General features: G+C 41.4%; 1 protein-coding gene across 1 annotated transcript; it reads right to left on the minus strand.

The window, feature by feature from the left end:
- Positions 1–6,356: 6,356 nt before the first annotated feature.
- On the minus strand, positions 6,357–16,448 carry LOC308288157 (uncharacterized protein). Its single transcript, XM_080729510.1, has 2 exons — positions 16,035–16,448; positions 6,357–7,984 (listed from the first exon to the last, which is right to left on the minus strand). The coding sequence occupies exons 1-2, from the start codon at positions 16,407–16,409 to the stop codon at positions 7,496–7,498; spliced, it is 864 nt and encodes a 287-aa protein (XP_080585636.1). The 5' UTR covers positions 16,410–16,448; the 3' UTR covers positions 6,357–7,495.
- Between the last annotated feature and the right edge of the window lie 7,038 nt (positions 16,449–23,486).

A 23,486-nucleotide genomic window follows, 5' to 3' on the forward strand; every position in this document is an offset into this window, starting at 1 on the left:
TGCCTAACTGACGCCACTGGGCTCTCTCTCAATCTCCCTCATCATAATTATGATGGTGTTGTTGGCCAAAAATAACTGATCTACAACTTAAGTGCCACACCCACACACCTACGCTCTCCCCTCCCTCTTACTACCCTCTCTCCAACACCTCTCTCTCTCTCTTATGTGTAGCCTATAGAAGCCTGCTCATGGTATCCACAGTTATGGGGGTTGATATAAATGTAAATATAAATCTCTCTACTCAAGCCCTACAGTGCTTGAGACTGTTGATGTACTTTCCAGTTTCCATCACTACTGTGCTCACACATTCTCTACATCCTCTTCTACTGGCGCTCACATTCTTTCACATAATAGGAATTGTTCATTCTCTCTCTCTCTCAATCCTAATTAATAGTCTACCTATCTGGTGTCATATTCCAAAGATAAAGTATCCGCACTCTCTCTCTCTCTCTCTCTCTCTCTCTCTCTCTCTCTCTCTCTCTCTCTCTCTTTTGTTTTAAGTCTCATGGCCATCATGACACAGTTATCATCTCTTTCTCTATTGTTCTCTTGTTCTTTCTCTCTCTCTCTCTCTCTCTCTCTCTCTCTCTCACACACACACACACACACACACACACACACACACACACACACACACACACACACACACACACACACACACACACTCTCTCTCTCTCTCTCTCTCTCTCTCTCTCTTTCTGGAGCACGCTCTATCAGTCCTCCAGTCCCTCTCTCTCCTACACCTACTCACACCTACGCCCACTCAGACTTCCTCTCCCCCTCGCTCTCATGCGCCGTCTCTCTCTCTCTCCCCTCGTACTGCTCTCTCTCTCCCCTCGTACTGCTCTCTCTCTCTCTCTCTCTCTCTCTCTCTCTCTCTCCTGCCAGAAGCATCCTCTACACATTCTCTTTGATCTTTTCCCTCCTCCTCCTCCTCTCTTCTAGCGCTGTTTGCGTTCTTCTCTAAACTTTAATTGAGCAGCTTGGAGATCAGTGCTGCATGTCAACAGCAAACGGTCACACATGCAGAGAAACAGGCGCAGCTGGAATTAACCTAAATGTGTAGTGTGTGTGTGTGTGTGTGTGTGTGTGTGTGTGTGTGTGTGTGTGTGTGTGTGTGCGTGCGTGCGTGCGTGCGTGCGTGCGTGCGTGTGTGTGTGTGTGATGCACGAGAGGGTGCGGCATTTTGTGTAAATCACAAGATGTTTGCTTATTTGTGGCCCCTGCTGATACCGTGGATTCACTCACACGTTCCTCCACGGTATCAGTCTGGACTTCGGCCCATAGGGAGTGAGTATGAAAAAATGATCGGCCAATCAGCGACTGCGTTTCAACCGAACAGTGAAGGGCAGTCACTCATTTTCCTGATCTGATTTCTCATACTCGCTTCCTATGGGCCGAAGTCCAGACTGATACCGTGGAGGACCGTGTGAGTGAATCCATGCTATCAGTCTGCCAGGCTAGTACCTTGTGGCCCCTGCTGTACCTTGTGGCCCCTGCTGTACCTTGTGGCCCCTGCTGTACCTTGTGGCCCCACTGTACCTTGAGGCCCCCGCTGTACCTTTTGGCCGCCGGCTGTACCTTGTGGCCCCCGCTGTACTTTGTGGCCCCCGCTGTACCTTGTGGCCCCCGCTGTACCTTGAGGCCCCTGCTGTATTTAGTGGCCCCCACTGTACCTTGTGGCCCCACTCTACCTTGAGGACCCTGCTGTATCTAATGGCCCCCGCTGTACCTTGTGGCCCCTGCTGTACCTTGAGGCCCCTGCTGTATCTAGTGGCCCCCACTGTACCTTGTGGCCCCTGCTGTACCTTGAGGCCACTGCTGTACCTTGTGGCCCCTGCTGTATCTAGTGGCTGTTTACAGGTGCTTTTATATCTGCATATATAGATTGATGTGAGGACAGCCCTTCTGACAATCTCCCTACCAAATTGCAGGTGGCTTCACTGAACACTCTGATCTCAATGGGAGGTGTGTGTGCGTGTGCTTCTGCTTCTGCATGTGCGTGTGCGTGCGTGGGGGGAGAGAGGTGGTGTAGAGAGAAGATCCATGCATGCAAGAGAGAAGCAGAGTATGAATAAAGGAGAACAAACAGCTGGGTTCTCTTATGTTTACGCTCTGTGTGTGTGCTTTGAAACACTGCCTATGGCCACCGCCTCACAGCACAGCACAGCTCCTCTCTCGCTCTCTTTCTCTCTCATGGCTGTGAGAGATGCTTCCCCCCCACCAGCGGGGGAGACTTCCGTACAGGAGCACCGCAGTGGGAGGTATAGGCTGTTAGCTAATCATCCCTTTTGACTGAGTTCAGTCAACATGCACGTGCAACGCATCACTCTGCATTGTGCAATGCACTGCAAGCAGTGGTGGAAAAGGTACTGACACATTTTACTTAAGTAAAAATATCAATACTGCAATATAGAAATAGGCTACTCTGTTAAGTACAAGTCCGAATTCAAAATGTACTTGAGTAAAAGTATGAAAGTGCTGGCATCATAATGTACTTAAAGTACCAAAAGTAAAAGTACAAAATGTGTGAAAATAGCAGATCTACAAGCTCACAACGTGTCACGATCATGATCAGATCAAGTCAGTTGATATTATATTTTCAGGTCGTTCTGACCCAGCAATTGGTTGAAATAGGCTCGCCAGCCGTGCTGAAATGAGCATGACTAACAGCAGATGGTAATATAAGATTTGAAAATGGATTAATTAATTGGAAATATCAGTTGTGGAGTTATTTTGCATGGGAAGTTTGGCTGATGATCCGGTCATCAACTTATTGGTTGAGAATCACTGGTCTAAGGCTATTTCTGCCGCCGCGCAGACCCGTTTTAAGCCAGCGAAAACGTTATGTGCACGCGCACGGACGCACGTGCATGTGCGTGCACGCGCGGGGAGTGCCCACATTTCCAAATTTAGCACTACAACACTGGTCATGATGCAACGCGTTGTGAGCTTGTAGAACGGCTATTTTCAAACAGCCAAGGTATAAAATAGGGCTACAGTGGTTAATGTATGTTTTATAATATTATAAGTTATATCTTCAAAGTAACTGGTAACTAAAGTTCTCAAATAAATGTAGTGGAGTAAAAGTACAATATTTGGATCTGAGATGTAGTGGAGTAGAAGTAAAAGTACTGGAAATTGGAAATACTCCAGTAAGTAAAAGTACTTCAAAATTGTACTTAAGTAATGTACTTGAGTAAATGTACTTAGTTACTTTACAACACTGAAGAGTGCAGTCCCTGTCAGTCCCAGCCAGGGCGTAGAAGAGGATGAGTGATATGTAGGCAAAGGGTTGGGGATTATAACACATTAAATTACAACACATTATAATTATTATCTCATATTACTTTCATATTAAAACGCTTCTGTCCCTAGACAAACATTCAGCGAATGTAGCCGTTTTACAAGCTCACACTGTGTTGTGGCGTGTTGGGAGCACAAAACAACAACAAAACAGCCTAGTACGCTCTATCAGTCCTCCAGTCCCTCTAGTCTAGACTAGAGCCTAGTAGAGCACAGTCTAGGTGTTATTAAAACACACTCACTTGTCTGTCTCCAGATTGTTTGGTTCAGCTACTGGCGTTCTCGGGTCACTTCCTAATGATTTCCAACATTCATACATGCCGTTTTTCTGCCCTAGGATCACACTAAATTCCCATCTGCCTGCCTGCCTGCCTGCCTTTCGGTCCACTAGAGCAGTGGTTCTCAAACTTGGGGTCCCCAAATTATTTTGTGGGGTCCCCAGATGATTAGCTAATGTAAAGAAAATGTCTCACTCAACAGTAAACTAACTAACTAACTAAGGATTTTCAAGAACGTTTTAAGCCAAACTGTCAAATAAGTAAGCAAGAGGCGAACATTGTGAAAACAGCAGATCCACATGCTCACAACACCTCGCAAGGAGTCACATTAAATGTAATATCTACAATTACAAGTGCTTGTCAGGGTGGGGGGTCCCCAGTTCAAATATGTTTATTTTGGGGGTCACAGCCTAAAGAAGTTTGAGAACCTCTGCACTACAGTGTTAATTTTGTCGACTAAGACTAAGACTAAAAGACTACAAGATTTTCATATTTTATCGATACGACTAGACAATTTCAGAAGACTATTGTGTTATTCAAAAGACTAAGATTAAGAGTCAAGACTAAATCTAAGTCTAAGACTAATGGCTGTAAAAATGAACACTGGTATGTAACTGCAATGAAATTAAAGCCAACTACATCTTTTATGCATGGTTTATTTTGACCAAGTAACAGGTAGTAGAAGACAATGACTTGTTCAGAGTTACCGGTATGTGGTTATTTGGCCTAAAAAACGTATCATAAAAGATGAAGACTAAAAGTCTAAGAATAATCCCAAAAGACAAAGACTAAGACTAAAATGTTTTGACATTTAGTCGACTAAGACTAGACTAAAACTATTTCAGAAGACTAAGACAGGACTAAGACTATAAAAATGTTGAGTTATTCAAAAGACTAAGACTAGACTAAAATTAGAATTTGCTGAAACAATGAACACTGCTGCTCTAGAGTACCACTACCAACCTGTGTCCTCACCTCTGCTTCACTCTGGCCAGCCGCACACTCTCCCCCGTCGCCAGTCCAGCTGCGCTCCGGCACCCTCCATTACCTCTCCAACGTCATTCCCCCTATCTCCATCTTCCAACCTCTGCAATGAAACCCATCTTTTTACCGCTATACCCAACTCTCTGTATCCGTGTTCTGCGTCAAGCAATTAACTTTCAGATTTGTTGTTTATAGTTTTCCCATTGAATCAGGTTATTAATGCATTCAAACTAATGACAATGCAATTGAGTCTTTTGAGTTTTTAAATACATTTTATATGTGCGTGTTTCATCCTGACGTTGACAGTTTACAGTAACTCGCTAAAACAGCATTTCAATAAAAATGACATTATTGTATCATTCTGTTCCACTCCATTTATCGTACCTTCTTTCACATTAAATAGAAGAGGGTGGAATAGCTAGACTATTGCATTTTTATGAAAGTAATGCAAAAGTAATATGGTGCATTACTTGGCACATAAAGTAATATTGCAATTACATTTTGAATAGGGATGTGTGTGTGTGTGTGTGTGTGTGTGTGTGTGTGTGTGTGTGTGTGTGTGTGAGAGAGAGAGAGAGAGAGAGAGAGAGAGAGAGAGAGAGAGAGAGAGAGAGAGAGAGAGAGAGGATACTTTATAAGGAGCAAGGAGAGAAGGGCAATCAACATACAGTAGGCCTACACTTTAGGAGAGAGTCACCTCCAACCAACATTTGTCTTAAGTACAGTACTCTAAGTAAAACAAGTGTCACTTTCACAATGATCACATGATGTCTTCCTGTTCCCTAAACAGAGATAATGAAGATAAATGACCTGTCCTGTGGAAACTTGTATTTAAAAAATTGAATTTAAAACATTTGAAAATAGTGAAAATAGCGCAGGTTGTAGATCTGCTCTTTTCAACACTTTTGTACAACAATTCTGTATATTAACAAAAAGAAATACAATACAATACAAGGTTGAAATATGGAGATACAAGGTTTCTGTCGGCAACGGAATTATTCAAATCCATAAAGCCTGTTTTCACAGCCCATCTGACTAAATTGGGTAATCCTCTTTTGTGAAACACCTCCCTCAGAGCAGATCTATAAAGTGGTGAAACGTTGCTTGTTCGCTCAATAACCACCGCTCCTGTCCGTCCGTCTGCGGGGGGACAACACTGAAAGATAAGAAATCCTCATTTATGGACAAACGTGCTTGTATGGATTTCCGATGCTAATCCATCCAGAGTGTGTTTTGGAAAAGCCTGCCTCTCATATTAGCCGCCATGAATCAAGTCTCTTTATCGACACGTGGAGTAATGCCAGCGTAGAGCCGGGGCCTCATCAGCATGTGTTGTACAGGCTATGATTTGTTATCCGCGGGGTAATGTCATTATATTGGCTACACAGGGTGGCCATAGAAGATTCCCTGGATGACACCATATAATACCCTGCTGGACTGAATAGACTAGACAATCGTTGCTGTCCAGCAGAATCCTTGTATCTCCACATTGCAACTTTTTTATGTTTTTCTTCCCCCCCCCCCCCCCCCCCCCCCCCCCCCGTACATTAATGCTCTACTTCAGTGGTTCTCAAACCTTTTTTGGCTGTGACCCCCAAAATAAACATATTTGAACTAGGGACCCCCACCCTGACAAGCACTTGAAATTGTAGGTAGGCCTATTACATTTAATGTGACTCGGTTCCAAAGATAAATATTGTGAAAATAGCCGATCTACATGCTCACAACGCCTCGCAACGCAAGGCATTGTTGGCATGTAGATCTGCTATTTTCACAATGTTCGCCTCTTGCTTACTTAATATTATTTATAGGGATGTCCGAGCCAAAAAAGTTTGGGAACTCCTGCCCGGCTAGCGTATACAAGAAGCAAGGTCGGACTATACTGCACATATTCAGCAAAGCCTTTCCCAGAGACAAATTAATACCCGACATGGTTTTAAAAAGGCATATTAAAGTCAAGAGGGAAGTAACGCATTCATTTTGGCTAACTGTCATGTTTGCTGTAAAAATTATCATTTTGCACTGAAATGGTGCATACATTGCATATACATATTGTAATATACAATATGTAATCGGACCTGCTTTTAGTCCAGGATTGGTAATGTCATGGTATGTGTTTCAAAACCCTTCCTCCAACAAAGTGGAAATATTTCAGTCCATTTTATAGGGGCTTTTTATTACAAAATTAAGCAATGAATTCTGCAACTGGACATACCAAACAATTCACAATATTCATTATTCTACAGCAGCTTTTTGGAGTTACTTGGTCAACTTCTCTTCAACTTACAACTATGTCATTCTCCTTGGCCCAATTGGGTTTTTAACAGTGAATGCAATCTGAATGCCATCCACACTACACTTAATTCAGAATTTCAACTACTGTTAAGGCTGTCACCATCAGACTGTATTAGACTTTGAGGCTTCTTAATAAAAAATATACGGGTCAGATGATTATATATCAGGGGTAGGCAATCTTAGGCACAGGTGCCAACATTGGCACAGGGGAGGGCGATCACCGGCACACTGGCAGAAGTTAAGGCATTCACAAATAGTGATTTTTAGTATTTGAATTGTTTGACCTCAAACCATGAAGAAATATATATATTTTTAAAGACAAAAAAATATCTAATGATCGTTATAACAATGTTCTTAGCTCAATCAGAGCTGTAGTAATCTAGTCTAATGCTATCTAATCTAAAGCTCAGGCATGTGATTGGCAAAGGACAAAAAAATGGAAAGTAACTAGAAATATCTAGCACAATAAAAAACAATAAAAACACAGCAGTGAATTCTAGGCGATCAGGTCAAAAAAGCAGTAATTCCTGCGTAATCAGGAAAAATCACATCCCTGATTAAGCTATCGAATACAGTAGATGAGGTAGGCTTTGTGATTCATGGTTGCTGCTGCATCCTTCTTCCTCACCAAATTATTCACTACTCAGAGCATAAAGACCGGATGGCATGAGCTTTTCCATGATCTTGATAAGGCGATCCTTGTGATCCCTGGTGAGTTCAATGATCATGGTGGTGATGGAGGTGGTGGCTCCCACTGCAGTGGTGATCAGACCAGGGATGAGGAGGGGAGGGAAGAAGATACCAGCCACCGAGAGGCCGCTTCCAATTGCGGAAACGGCCCCGCCGCCAACCTTGGTGCCGTTGACAGCCTTCACATAGTGAGTGACATCTTCGAGGAGAGTTTCTGTGTCTCTGAGGGCACAGTTAAAAGCAACAAGCTGCTTCGCATTGAGACTGCCGGGCTTTACTGCTTTCAGCGCATCCTTAAACTCGATGACTTCATTCTGAGTTGGACTTCCATTGACCAGAGCGTTGATAGCAAATCCCATTTCGACTCCTCCGGCGATGACGCCGAGGGCTCCACCCACAGTACCGACCACCTTCCCAGCCGTTGACAGTACCTGGCAAAAAAAGATGGGACGAGGATCAGAAAGGAAGGAAATATTAAAGCATTCAAACGTCAGGAGTAACTTCTCGGTAAGTAATAGAAAGGATGAGGTGGCAATAGAGCTGTGAAGTCATGTGACCCACTGGACCCAGTGGCAAATTTTCCCCATTCATTTCCTCATCTACGTTTTGAAAAACGTCTATAAAAACATTCTAGGCAGCGAAACAAGACCATATTTACATATGTTAATCCGGACCAAAGGCCGGTTGATAGATACCAAATGTTTGCATTAAAAAAAAAAGATTTTTAACCAGGTTGATTTAATGCAAACATTTGGCATCTATCAAACCGGCTTTTGCTCAGGATTAACATATGTAAATATGGGGTTGCAAAATGAACGGTTTTGGACATGCAAGGTTTCCATGTGACAAGAACAATACATTTATTATACAAGTTTGAATGATATACGTTTATGTATACATTGTGTTACAGATGACACCAGTTGGACACTACAAGCTGGATCCATTCGTTCCACCCGACTACATTGGATCCATGTGAACATTATTATGTTATCAACATGTAGCACTGGACCTTTAAGAGCACAGTGCATAGTGCCAAGGTTCGAGGCCTTCTGTTTGTTTCTGAGTGTTTGGACCTGGAGGCATGGGTGGTGCAGCATAGCATCTGACTTTGGCAGGTTGCTGACATGACAATGGAATGCTGAACATTACCTGAGCCATTACCTGAGCCAGGAGCCAGTGGCCACCAGGTCTAACCAGGTTTGCAGCCTGTGTTTATGCTCAGAGAGCGCTACATATATTGACGGGGTATGTTGAATTTGTCTGGGCCCCCAAAACGAAAAGGAATTGATACACATATATGTCAATTCGGGGGCCCTCAAAACTTTTGAATATAAATATTTTCACACAGATTTTTGGGCCCCCAAATTGATATATGGGTGGGTGACGTGACGTAGCGTTTTCGCTGTCCTCGGTGTCAAACATGTATAAATAAAAAATATATTTGTCAAAAACCTTCTGAATATTGTGCAGGACATTAAGCTTTATGTGAACTTACTCAAGATTAAAACATTTCATTCCTCATTTCTTCAGAATCTTCAACCAAACATGGTAAATGTCATCTGGTGTGACTGTCCCGACCTTGTTTCTCAAAGTGGGAACTTGAATAAAACTAAGAAAAAGAATTGCTAAAATTCATTTAAAAATGAATTTAGGCAAAAAAAAAATGTCTATTTGTGAGCCTATATCTTTTCAAAGTCCAAGCATAATGTTTTCAGTCATTTCTGATCAAAAAGATTTTGTCCCCCAAACCAAAATCATCTGGTGTGACACTAGTTTGGAAAAATTAAACAGGCAATAATTTGGACACCTACTGGGCTAGAGAGGTCCTTCTTCTGTAAGGCTATTCAGCACTCCCAGCACAACTGCAAGACAGGTGTCTGAGGTGAGTTATGATTTTAACATTTTCATGAAATGCCATCTTGTTGAAACTTTGACAAGTGTGGCACTTCTGGATGTCATCTGGTGTGACACCTTTTTCATTAATAAAGCAAAAGTTATTTGAAACTTTGGTCATAATTACATGTAAATCTAGGTTGTTTTGTTATAGCTAGCATGTTGTTAGCATGCTAATGTGTACCTGGTAGCCTCAAGGTAGTCCTAAATGCAGAAAACGTCATCTGGTGTGACACTTCGTCATCTGGTCTGACATATCTGCTTGTCACGCCAGATGACTTGATTGTCACACCAGATGATATATACTGTATTTTCCTACAGACATAACAATAAATAACAAGTCCCATGTTTCTTTTGTCCATTTAAAACATTTTAACATGTTTAAAACAACGTTTTAAACATTTTTACATAATTTAATTTAGCTTCATTCGGTGATACAGCAAATTCATCAGACAGAGCAGAAACCCCTTCACAGAAACCTAAACCTTATATTGTGGTAACACTTTATAATAACTATCCGTTATAAGCAGTTAATATAAGACACTTGACAACAGAAAATGGGTGGTAACCGGAATCGCACAAACTGCTTCCTCATGAGCAGCATTCCTTATACATGGGGATTCAAGAGGGTCACCTGGAACTTTTCAGAGCGTTCCCATGGAAAGGGCGCACCTGATGGTGTGGGAGGGGTGCTGAAGCGTAAGGCAGACATGTATGTCCTCGGAGGCAGTGACCTACAAACACCGAGGGATCTGTGTGAGTATTTACAGAAGTCCTCTGAAAAAGTCACTGTCATGTGGATCGAAGAAGAGAAGATATCCAACATGGATGAAATGGTCCCTCCATCAGTGCGTCCAGTGACTGGCATCAGCACTACGCACCAGGTTCTTTCTATCTTCCCGGGAAAGATAGTTTACAGAGACCTGAGTTGTTTCTGCCAGTTTCCTCAGATCTGCACCTGTCACAACCCACGGAAATTACAGTTCGACCAAGTCTCCAGGGCTGAGGTGCCAGGTGACAAGACAAGTGATGAGTAAGTATAACTAAATCATTCTCTTTGCCAATTTTATGATACCTGTAATTGTACCTGTTTAATGACAATAAAGTAACTTATGTCATCCATTCATTCCTTTTCTTCCTTAACTAAGTGGTGGCCCATCTGCGGAACTGCCCCCTTCCCAGGTCAGCTGCAGGCCCAAAACAGCTTCCGGAGCTCAGTGAGTATAACATACTTGGCAAACTTGAGGACTTGCTAGTAATTACATTTTACTACTAAAAACAATCTACCTGACAAATAAATTACATTTAAATGTCTCCTCCTGAAGGTCTTCTACTCAGGTGCTGGACACAAGTGCATCTATTGGAGAGGCCCAAGCTGAGGATTCAGACACCTCCTCAGATGAATACACACAAGGACAGTTTGTCATAATCAAATATGAGGGAAAGCCATATGTGGGGCAGATTGTTACCATTAATAAGGAGGGGCTAGAGATAAACTGCATGAATCAACTTGGAAAAATTAAAAATGGTTTTGTCTGGCCAAAGGGGCGAGACTGCATTTTCTACAAAGAGCAGGAAGTTGTCTGTGGCATAGCAGAACCGCAACAGGGCAAACGGTTTGCTACCCTCACCAAATGTGACTGGCTGATGTACAATACAGTCTAAATGTCTATACCCTCACCAAATGTGACTGGCTGATGTACAATGCAGTCTAAATGTCTATTCTAATCTAATCTAATACTTTTGTACTTTCACTCACTGGACTGGACAATGAGGTAAGGTAGGACCCGAGACAAACATAGCGAAAATAGCTGATCTACAAGCTCTCAACGCATTGTGCTGCAAGAGCTTGTAGATCAGCTATTTTCGGAGTTGCACAACCCAGCACTCTTTAGCTAGTGGAGATGTGGTGTAACGACATGATTCGTAAATAAATTTGTTCAACTCAAAATGCTGTGTTCAAGTTCAGGAGACTTCGGAAAAAAGTAATACACCTGAATGCTGAGTTGTTTCCAATAATTGGTGTTAATAAAATGTTGCCTTGGCTCCCAGTGTGGCTATGCACCTTATTGTCTCTTTAAGATCCTTCTGCCGTGGGCCGGCAGAAGACTTAGGTGTGCGTAGCATTCCTGTGCACATCCTCATCATCCATCTACTACTACAATTCTTTGTTATCCTATGTTAAGGCCCAACAATACTATCCTGTTCAGAAATATTAAGGCCATGTTATTTAATGTTAAAGCAATTTTACTGTTGCTGTTTTTCCTGGGTAATTGTTTAATCAATCAGTAAAGTTCAGTACTCACTAATAGGTAGGTTAAAACACAGTTTGCTTTGACACATGAAGATATGGTCATCTGGTGTGACACTAAGTCATCTGGTGTGACATTCCAAATAGTGAGAAATCATACCTTTATTAATGATGAAACCGAAAAAATGTGTATGGTTTACATAGAAAATAGTATCAGGAAGAGTCACAAATATTTGTGTAATTTTAAAGAAAGTTTTTGTCAGAATAAAATTAAAATATGTTGAAAGATCGACAACATGGGCCTCACACAGAGTGTTGATTATGAAAAAAATATACAGATTCAATTAATTTTCACAAAACTATAGTGGATCACAGGTTAGTTATGATAAAGGACTTTGATAAAGTGAGTAACTTAAGAAAGGTGTACTCCATTTTCATTTTATGAACAATTATTGTCATGTCACACCAGATGACGGTTTTAGGCACAAGTACAACAAACTGCTCAATAAAGTCTGATTCCAATAAAATATCTAAAAACAAAATGTGTTTCCATAAAGTTGAGAGTGAGTAGAACAAAAGTAAATAATTTTTATGCCTGCTATTTAAAGTTTTTTAAAAAACATGTTTTTTGGGGCGTCACGTCACTGACCCGTGGGTGGGTGACGTGACGTAGCGTTTTCGCTGTCCTCGGTGTCAAACATGTATAAATAAAAAATATATTTGTCAAAAACCTTCTGAATATTGTGCAGGACATTAAGCTTTATGTGAACTTACTCAAGATTAAAACATTTCATTCCTCATTTCTTCAGAATCTTCAACCAAACATGGTAAATGTCATCTGGTGTGACTGTCCCGACCTTGTTTCTCAAAGTGGGAACTTGAATAAAACTAAGAAAAAGAATTGCTAAAATTCATTTAAAAATGAATTTAGGCAAAAAAAAATGTCTATTTGTGAGCCTATATCTTTTCAAAGTCCAAGCATAATGTTTTCAGTCATTTCTGATCAAAAAGATTTTGTCCCCCAAACCAAAATCATCTGGTGTGACACTAGTTTGGAAAAATTAAACAGGCAATAATTTGGACACCTACTGGGCTAGAGAGGTCCTTCTTCTGTAAGGCTATTCAGCACTCCCAGCACAACTGCAAGACAGGTGTCTGAGGTGAGTTATGATTTTAACATTTTCATGAAATGCCATCTTGTTGAAACTTTGACAAGTGTGGCACTTCTGGATGTCATCTGGTGTGACACCTTTTTCATTAATAAAGCAAAAGTTATTTGAAACTTTGGTCATAATTACATGTAAATCTAGGTTGTTTTGTTATAGCTAGCATGTTGTTAGCATGCTAATGTGTACCTGGTAGCCTCAAGGTAGTCCTAAATGCAGAAAACGTCATCTGGTGTGACACTTCGTCATCTGGTCTGACATATCTGCTTGTCACGCCAGATGACTTGATTGTCACACCAGATGATATATACTGTATTTTCCTACAGACATAACAATAAATAACAAGTCCCATGTTTCTTTTGTCCATTTAAAACATTTTAACATGTTTAAAACAACGTTTTAAACATTTTTACATAATTTAATTTAGCTTCATTCGGTGATACAGCAAATTCATCAGACAGAGCAGAAACCCCTTCACAGAAACCTAAACCTTATATTGTGGTAACACTTTATAATAACTATCCGTTATAAGCAGTTAATATAAGACACTTGACAACAGAAAATGGGTGGTAACCGGAATCGCACAAACTGCTTCCTCATGAGCAGCATTCCTTATACATGGGGATTCAAGAGGGTCACCTGGAACTTTTCAGAGCGTTCCCATGGAAAGGGCGCACCTGATGGTGTGGGAGGGGTGCTGAAGCGTAAGGCAGACATGTATGTCCTCGGAGGCAGTGACCTACAAACACCGAGGGATCTGTGTGAGTATTTACAGAAGTCCTCTGAAAAAGTCACTGTCATGTGGATCGAAGAAGAGAAGATATCCAACATGGATGAAATGGTCCCTCCATCAGTGCGTCCAGTGACTGGCATCAGCACTACGCACCAGGTTCTTTCTATCTTCCCGGGAAAGATAGTTTACAGAGACCTGAGTTGTTTCTGCCAGTTTCCTCAGATCTGCACCTGTCACAACCCACGGAAATTACAGTTCGACCAAGTCTCCAGGGCTGAGGTGCCAGGTGACAAGACAAGTGATGAGTAAGTATAACTAAATCATTCTCTTTGCCAATTTTATGATACCTGTAATTGTACCTGTTTAATGACAATAAAGTAACTTATGTCATCCATTCATTCCTTTTCTTCCTTAACTAAGTGGTGGCCCATCTGCGGAACTGCCCCCTTCCCAGGTCAGCTGCAGGCCCAAAACAGCTTCCGGAGCTCAGTGAGTATAACATACTTGGCAAACTTGAGGACTTGCTAGTAATTACATTTTACTACTAAAAACAATCTACCTGACAAATAAATTACATTTAAATGTCTCCTCCTGAAGGTCTTCTACTCAGGTGCTGGACACAAGTGCATCTATTGGAGAGGCCCAAGCTGAGGATTCAGACACCTCCTCAGATGAATACACACAAGGACAGTTTGTCATAATCAAATATGAGGGAAAGCCATATGTGGGGCAGATTGTTACCATTAATAAGGAGGGGCTAGAGATAAACTGCATGAATCAACTTGGAAAAATTAAAAATGGTTTTGTCTGGCCAAAGGGGCGAGACTGCATTTTCTACAAAGAGCAGGAAGTTGTCTGTGGCATAGCAGAACCGCAACAGGGCAAACGGTTTGCTACCCTCACCAAATGTGACTGGCTGATGTACAATACAGTCTAAATGTCTATACCCTCACCAAATGTGACTGGCTGATGTACAATGCAGTCTAAATGTCTATTCTAATCTAATCTAATACTTTTGTACTTTCACTCACTGGACTGGACAATGAGGTAAGGTAGGACCCGAGACAAACATAGCGAAAATAGCTGATCTACAAGCTCTCAACGCATTGTGCTGCAAGAGCTTGTAGATCAGCTATTTTCGGAGTTGCACAACCCAGCACTCTTTAGCTAGTGGAGATGTGGTGTAACGACATGATTCGTAAATAAATTTGTTCAACTCAAAATGCTGTGTTCAAGTTCAGGAGACTTCGGAAAAAAGTAATACACCTGAATGCTGAGTTGTTTCCAATAATTGGTGTTAATAAAATGTTGCCTTGGCTCCCAGTGTGGCTATGCACCTTATTGTCTCTTTAAGATCCTTCTGCCGTGGGCCGGCAGAAGACTTAGGTGTGCGTAGCATTCCTGTGCACATCCTCATCATCCATCTACTACTACAATTCTTTGTTATCCTATGTTAAGGCCCAACAATACTATCCTGTTCAGAAATATTAAGGCCATGTTATTTAATGTTAAAGCAATTTTACTGTTGCTGTTTTTCCTGGGTAATTGTTTAATCAATCAGTAAAGTTCAGTACTCACTAATAGGTAGGTTAAAACACAGTTTGCTTTGACACATGAAGATATGGTCATCTGGTGTGACACTAAGTCATCTGGTGTGACATTCCAAATAGTGAGAAATCATACCTTTATTAATGATGAAACCGAAAAAATGTGTATGGTTTACATAGAAAATAGTATCAGGAAGAGTCACAAATATTTGTGTAATTTTAAAGAAAGTTTTTGTCAGAATAAAATTAAAATATGTTGAAAGATCGACAACATGGGCCTCACACAGAGTGTTGATTATGAAAAAAATATACAGATTCAATTAATTTTCACAAAACTATAGTGGATCACAGGTTAGTTATGATAAAGGACTTTGATAAAGTGAGTAACTTAAGAAAGGTGTACTCCATTTTCATTTTATGAACAATTATTGTCATGTCACACCAGATGACGGTTTTAGGCACAAGTACAACAAACTGCTCAATAAAGTCTGATTCCAATAAAATATCTAAAAACAAAATGTGTTTCCATAAAGTTGAGAGTGAGTAGAACAAAAGTAAATAATTTTTATGCCTGCTATTTAAAGTTTTTTAAAAAACATGTTTTTTGGGGCGTCACGTCACTGACCCATTTATACATATACGTGAATTAATTCCCTTTCATTTTAGGAGCCCCCAGACAGTTTGAATACACATTGATAGATTTTTCACAGACATGTAGGACTTGTGTAATCAGGATCTCATGAGGCCCCCGGGCTGTGTGGGGCCCCAGGCGGCTGCATAGTTTGCCTGTATGGTAAGCACGGCCCTGATGACTGCTCAGCGCAAGAGGACATGATAACACACACAGCCGTTTGCAACCCGCCAGCAAACCCAGAGAAGAAGAAGAATTACCTTTGCCCCAGTCTCCACTGCCACTTCTCCAGCCCTGGCGCCAGCCAGCCCCCCCACCACTCCTCCCTCCACACCCACCACTCCTTCACCCACGGCCGCCGCTGACTGACAGGTGCGAACCGTGCGATAGGTGGCCGTGGAAAGGGAACCGACTGATGATGCGTTGCTTGCTACACTCGCCACCTCAGCGGCCACAGTCGCTCCATTGAGGGCAGCCAGCGCAGCTTCGGTTAGCTTGACAATCGTGATTTTCCCGACATTGGCCAGAACTTCAATGTTAACTCCAACCATTGCTCCGAGGACAGCTCCGCCAGATATCACCTGTGCCGGAGTAAACCCCGCTCCTAAACAAGCCGCTCCTATTGCAGCTTCCATCTTTTAATGTGGTTTCACAGTTTTGCTGTCCTGCACGGTTGAGAACTGGATGGAAAAGAATGTCGGGTGGGGTGGGCGATTTAAATGAGAAGGGGTAGGCTGCTGCAGTCGTGGAGAGAAGGGGACGGAGCTGTCAGGGGGCGGAGCTGTCAGGAGTTTTGATGACAAATAGCATAACAAAGATAGGCCTACAGTTATTTAATTGTGCAGAAAAAGGTGTACAGCCCAGGGGGGACTGAATTAGTGTACAGCAGAAGACTACATTGACAAAGTTGTGCGGGACTGCCGCACGTTTACAAATCTAATTGCTGTAGGTGCAAAGGAAGGCTACATAATTTATGTAGGCCTACTGTAGAACAATCTAAAAATGTCCATGGGGTGCAAACCCATCACTGGTGAAAAAGGTGACTTCAATCGCATAGGCCTACATAGGCTACACAGATCACACTAATGACCCATTTTGGATTAAAAACAGCTATTTTCACCTAAAGGTGACGAGTTTGCACTCCTGAATGTCAACTCCTGGCACTTTTACATTTGTACATTACTCATTTGTTTGAAGATGATTCAGGAAAAAAATAGTGATGCTTTTGCCAGAACAGAGAATGTTTTCATATTTATTTTATTGTATTTATTTTGTAATAATACCAAAACCATCTCCCATTAATATGAAATATATGAATGACCCCTATAGAAAATGTCTGGTTGTCCTCAGGTGTACAAAAATATGCCAAGTAACAACCTCAAATAATGTGCTATACTGTATACTTGGGTGCTGAAGCCTCAAAAATATATGTAAAGAGGAAGAAAAGACAAGAGTCAGGCATAGACACACTGAGGAAGGGCTTGAGACCTGAAATGTCTGTGACATGGCATGATCCAAGAAAATGTAAACGTTTAATTCGGAAAGCTGGCCTGCTGAAGCTTTTCTTTCTCAGGGGTACAAGACATGTGCAGAAAGAGCAGTGTTTTTAATTTAAACAAAGACAAAAGTGCAAGAAGCAACAATTAAAAGTAAGAAGACATGCAAGCCCAGTAAAAATTGTCATAAAGCCTGAATTGCATTTGAAAACAAAGTTAATGTAAAATATAGGCTGTAGTACTCTATTGTGAGGAACTCCTCAAATTATATATGGAAAAGTTGGTCGGTTCCTCGGTTGGTCCATCTGTTGGTATACAAGCGCTGAGATAATCACTATAACTAGTTGATCAGGTCAGCTGATGAGGTCAAATTACCTGATCAAGTAAATTCAGCTGATCAGGTAGAAACAGTTGAACTGATTAAATCAGCTAATATAATCAAGAAAAATCAGTCAGTTGATTAGCTCAATTAGATAATCTGGTCCAATCAGCTGAAAGAAATAAACAATAAAAAATAGTAATCTAAAAGTTTAATTCTGCTTTATTAGAAACAATAATATATTAATGATTATATATATATATATATATATATATATATATATATATATATATATATATATATATATATATATATATATATATATATGTATATATATGTATATGTGTATATATATATATATATATATATATGTATATGTATGTATATATATATATATATATATATATATATATATATATAAGATTCATTTATTGACACTGGGACGTGCTGGCCATTGGGAAAAGCGGGACAATTCCAGAAAGGCCGGTCCATTGCCGGCCAGTCCAGGCCGGCCAGTACAAAAAATGGCCGGCCCACAAAGTAAATATAACTCATGTAACATACCCTTTATACACTTATACTGTGTGTTGGTTTGTTTACCATTGAGTGAGAAAAATAAATTACATTAAGCTAATCATCTGGGGACCCCACATAATAATTTTGGGACCCGACCCCAAGTTTGAGAACCACTGCTCTACTTCCTCATACGACACATAAAACAAAAGTAGCAAAAATAGCCAATCTACAAGCTCACAACACGGCGCGTTGTAGATCGGCTATTTTGTCTGAGTTTGATTTCCGGTGGAAGTGGTTATAGCCTAAGTGTGTTTGTGGGTTTTACAAATATTGAACCAAAACAAGAGCTTGTGAATTACATTGGATCCATTGGAGCACAGGTTCTTTTATAACGGTTTGCTTTTGAACATAAAAGGTTAAGCCATGATGTTGGACCACATGTGAACTCTTACTGCAAATGACACCGCGGTTCAAACATTAATCTTTAACATGTTACAGAATTATGGGATTTTTTCACATCTAGCCTACTTCTTTGATGGGAGCCGAGGGATTATAACTCTATGAAGGATATGATCTTGTAGTTGAATGAAAAAAATCTTTGATCCTCCATCTTTGAGGGGCCATGTTTTTTCAATTACATTTTAATTTATTTCAATTTATATTATACAAATTTGTAGAAAAAGAAAAATGGATTTTGAAGTTACAATAGACACACACGGCCATCTACAAATTCACACTCGCAATTTATTTTGGGAAATGATCGCATCTTGCTTCTTCCAAATGGAGTCTTCCAAGTTATTATTGGATTAATACTAACCTGGTGAATTCACTCTGTAGTTGAAAGTGTCGGGATCTTCTAAATCGGCCCTCGTAAATGCATAGCAGTAAAGAGTAAATACAGTGATGTCACTGAAAAGCGACAGGTTGTCTGTCGGCCCATTCAAGTGGCAAATTAAATGTGACATCCATCATTTATTTAGAAATCAAGAAGATATGTTGACAAAGACAGTCCATACATTTGGAAACATTTTTATTTAAATCAATATTGTCTTCAGTTCATCCAGGATTATTTTAAAAGTAGGCTAACTACAGTTGAATTGCAATGACTTCTATGGGCTGACTTGCAGTACATCGTTCTCCCTTACCCTTTTGACCCAGAGGCTTTCAGCTTTCAGTAAGTAACCAAAAATACACAGGGAAGACATATTTGCATATTATAACCACACCTGGGGGTCTATTAGAGTAATTTTAACTCCATAGACACATACAAAACAGATAAACCTCTTTAAAATGAACCCAGTAGCGTTTTAAAGTGAAACACACTTTTAAAGGGGAAGGCCGTGATAAGTAGTTTTAACATGTTCAAATTATAATTAAGTGTCTGCATTTAGCAGACACTCTTATCCAGAATTACTTATAAGTGGGGGAGGTTTGCAGAATCTTGCAGTGGAAGCTTGAACTGCAGATCTGCTATTTTCGAAGCAATATAACAATTTTACTGCAAGTTTTGATACCAATACTTTAGTATGTTTACTTAAGCCAAATTTTAATACAAGCCTTTTTCTTGGAGCAGATTAGATCTTGCATTGGTACTTTTACATAAGCAAAATCTGAGCACTTCTTCCACCACTGGAGATTTCCTAATTTTTTCCCTTTATAAACTAGAGAAAGATCAATTAGCCTCCTGTCTATATGAACTGTCATCCTATATTACGCACGAGGGATACATACATACATACCGTACTGTACATACATACACCGTACTGGACTAACATCTAACTGTACCAGTGCGAGCATCTTAAGCAGCAAAGCTACATGTACCAAGTCATCTTTGATCCACAGACTAATTAATTCCTTAAGTTCTGGTGTTTATTACAGGGGGGAGATATTGGGGGGAGGTGTATGGGGGTCTGTCTTTGAAGTGCTGTCTCTAGAGGACCACCGGGCCCGAGGCTGGACTCAGCCAGCAGTGAGGAACGTCTCCACAGCAAGGCCAAGCACGGGCTGTTTTAGTTTAGTAATTAATTATAATTTAATTAACCACTTAAACCTTCTATTCATGGTTAAATGGACCAGAGTTGCAACTGTCCTTGGACCGCTTCTTTCTGTCTACACCAGGGTTCTTCAACGTTTTCAGGCCAAAGACCCCTTAGCTGAGAGAGAGATGAAGCAGGGACCCCCACAACCTTTTCATAGATTCCATATTGTTTCATTGTTTGACAGCACGATCGATCATAAGTGTATTTTGGATTCATGTCAATTTGTGTTTTCAGATATTTAACCACTTGAACCGTCAATACTTAATAAACTTGACCTTTCACTCTGTACTTAGTCTGCTCTTTTCCCCCTCTGCACCCGCCCTGGTCTACAACAAATCTCTTCACCTCATGTGCGTGTGCTCACTGCGCTGCGTTAATTAATACATTCATTAATTAGACTATTATTCACAGCAAAGTGGGTAATCGCTGCTTGATTGTTTGAAACTGTCCATCCGAAACATTTAATAGAAAATAATAATCAACATATCTGATGTCAAAAAGAATGTCAAGATTGAATATCACTTCGGCAAATAAGTTGACATTCACAGATGTAGCCCATGTATATCTTGTTGTTTCGCTCTGGCTAAATGTGTGTGTTGGTCAGACACTTCATTTTATGAAGATGTATTTGCTGATGCCGCGGCAGTGGCGGTGGTCCCCGGCAGAAGCAGTGGTCCCCCAGCAGAGAGCAAGCAAACGTGATGTGACTGCTTGTTGTAATACATCAAACATAAAATTTTGCGAATGTCTGTCTGTCTGTCTGTCTGAGTGAGTGTCTGAGTGAGTGTCTGTCTGTCACAGCGTTTCTCCTCAGTGGCTGGAGCAATTGATCTGAAATCGCATCACCATTAGCATATGAACACACCTAACATAACTGTGAAGCCCGTTTATCACTTTCACAAATCATATGCTGTACATTAGCATTTTTATGGTGTATCTACTATCTATTCTGCATCTAGCATGAGGCATATCTATTCTGCATCTAGCATGAGGCAACATGTTTAACCAGCTCTGTGTGTGTGTGTGTGTGTGTGTGTGTGTGTGTGTGCGTGCAGGCAGGCAGGCGGGTGTGTGTGCAGGCGGGCGGGCGCGGGGGGGGGGGGTGGAACACAGTATCTCTGTAGCCATTAAACAAAACGGGTATTTCTTACATTGATGCTCCTACATATTATCATGCAAGCACCAGTTAAAGTTACTTTCCATCCCTCATCCCACATCCCATAACCCACACACTGCACATCATTTCGGAGCTCATATCTTTGAACGGGTAAGGGCTAGTTATTTATGTTCGGTGGTCCAGTGGTCGTGGTGTTGGGGAGGGGTATAGGTAGGCCGACTGCCGCTCTGACCGGCTATGCCACGGATTAGTTATAATTGCCGGTGCCGGAAAGTGTATTCGCTGTCCCTCAACTAAACAAATATCCGTATTGCTTATCTTCCAAATTGATATTTTAAACATTGGTAACGGTATCTGCCCAGATCAAATGTCCCTATGGTTGCATCCCTATTGTGGGGAAGTGGGAGAGAGTTCTTAACTAGTGGTGTTGGAAACTGGGCTAGTGGCATGGCTTTGAAAAAAGAAAATTAGATTCTTCAAACCTCTGTGGTATCCCCCCACTCTTCTCTTAACCAGCAAATGAACCGTCAGCCATCTATCTTCATTCCCGCTAGTCCCTCTCTCCCCGCAGACTGCAAGCTACTTGTCGGCAAGCTCTTATTGCCGAGGGGGGAATCCAATCCTCCCGGCTCACAAGTAAAGTGCAGCGTTCTTCTGAAAGTCATTCTGAGGTGAAAAACATGAAAATGTTATCCTCTCAGACAGCGTAATCAATATTTGTGAACATGAACACTGTCTCATAGCTGGAAACTTAGAGAACACTGGTTGTTGCGACCGTAGGTCGCAGTTACCTTTACACTCTCATACTATCCAAACCTCCACCAGCTGTCTGTCCTCCCTTCCTTCCGTCACGTCACTCGTCACACGTCACACGTCACACTTTCCCCCTACTCATATCTCCGCCACCGTTGCCCCGATCCATGCCAAAATTTCCACACAAACTCCCTGCCTGCCAAACTACAACCTCCAAGGACCCCCGGAGCTCCAGGGGGGACCCCCAGGTGTAAAAAATGACCAAATGTGCAAAAATGACCACCCCAACGGGGCTGCTCACGGGGAATTCCCGGGGACCACCGACTCCTGGTGCTCCAGAACGGATGCAAAAGTGGTGGCGCCCCCAGTGGAGGACCCCCTCCACTGCAGCTCACATAAAATGCCTTAACACGGGCTAGGAGCGACCGGGAGAGCCGGGACCGGTACCTATTCGTCCGCCTCCGCGGCGCGGAGACCCCACCCCTCATTTCTCACATGGCCCTCTTCTAGCGCCACCATGAGGCAGATTCTTGCAAAACACATTTTTGGACACTGCTCCTACAATTTTTGCCCTAAAATCACGCAAATCGGTACACAGTATGTCTACACTCATGTCATCAACTTGGATCTGTCCCATATAGCGCCACCTTCAGGCCGATTTTTTAAAACACATTTTTGGACACTGCTCCTACAATCTTTGCCCTAAAATCACACAAATCGCTACACAGTATGTCTACACTCATCTCATCAACATGGATCTGTCCCATATAGCGCCACCTTCAGGCCGATTTTTTAAAACACATTTTTGGACACTGCTCCTACAGATTTTGCCCTAAAATCACGCAAATCACTACACAGTATGTCTACACTCATGTCATCAACATGGACCTGTCCCATATAGCGCCACCATCAGGCCAATTTTTTCCAACACATTTTTGAACACTGCTCCTACAGATTTTGCCCTAAAATCACGCAAATCGGTACACAGTATGTCTACACTCATCTCATCAACATGGATCTGTCCCATTTAGCGCCACCTTCAGGCCGATTTTTTAAAACACATTTTTGGACACTGCTCCTACAGATTTTGCCCTAAAATCACACAAATCGCACAGTATCTCTACAGTCATGTAATCAAAACGCATCTGTCCCATCTAGCGCCACCATCAGGACGATTTTGGTAAAACAAACTTTTGGCCTATTTGTGGAGATAAACGACCAACGGTCGCTTATCTCCCGATTAGGGAGTCTTACTGGTAGTAATCTATGATGTCAGACATTGATGTTGACATGCAGACTGACACAGCCGTTGTAGAATATTTGCTTCATTCCAGAAATAAAAATAAACGTATTTAAGTTCAACAGTCAGTTATAATCTATTTTGAAATCGCATGTAGTGTGTACCTGAACTACAAGCCTCCAAATTGACTTCAAAATGCAAATTTACCCTGCTGCCAATATTGATATATAAG

This window comes from Nannobrachium achirus, assembly GCF_963921795.1.
Source record: "Nannobrachium achirus genome assembly, chromosome: 7".
NCBI classification, from domain to species: Eukaryota; Metazoa; Chordata; class Actinopteri; order Myctophiformes; family Myctophidae; genus Nannobrachium; species Nannobrachium achirus.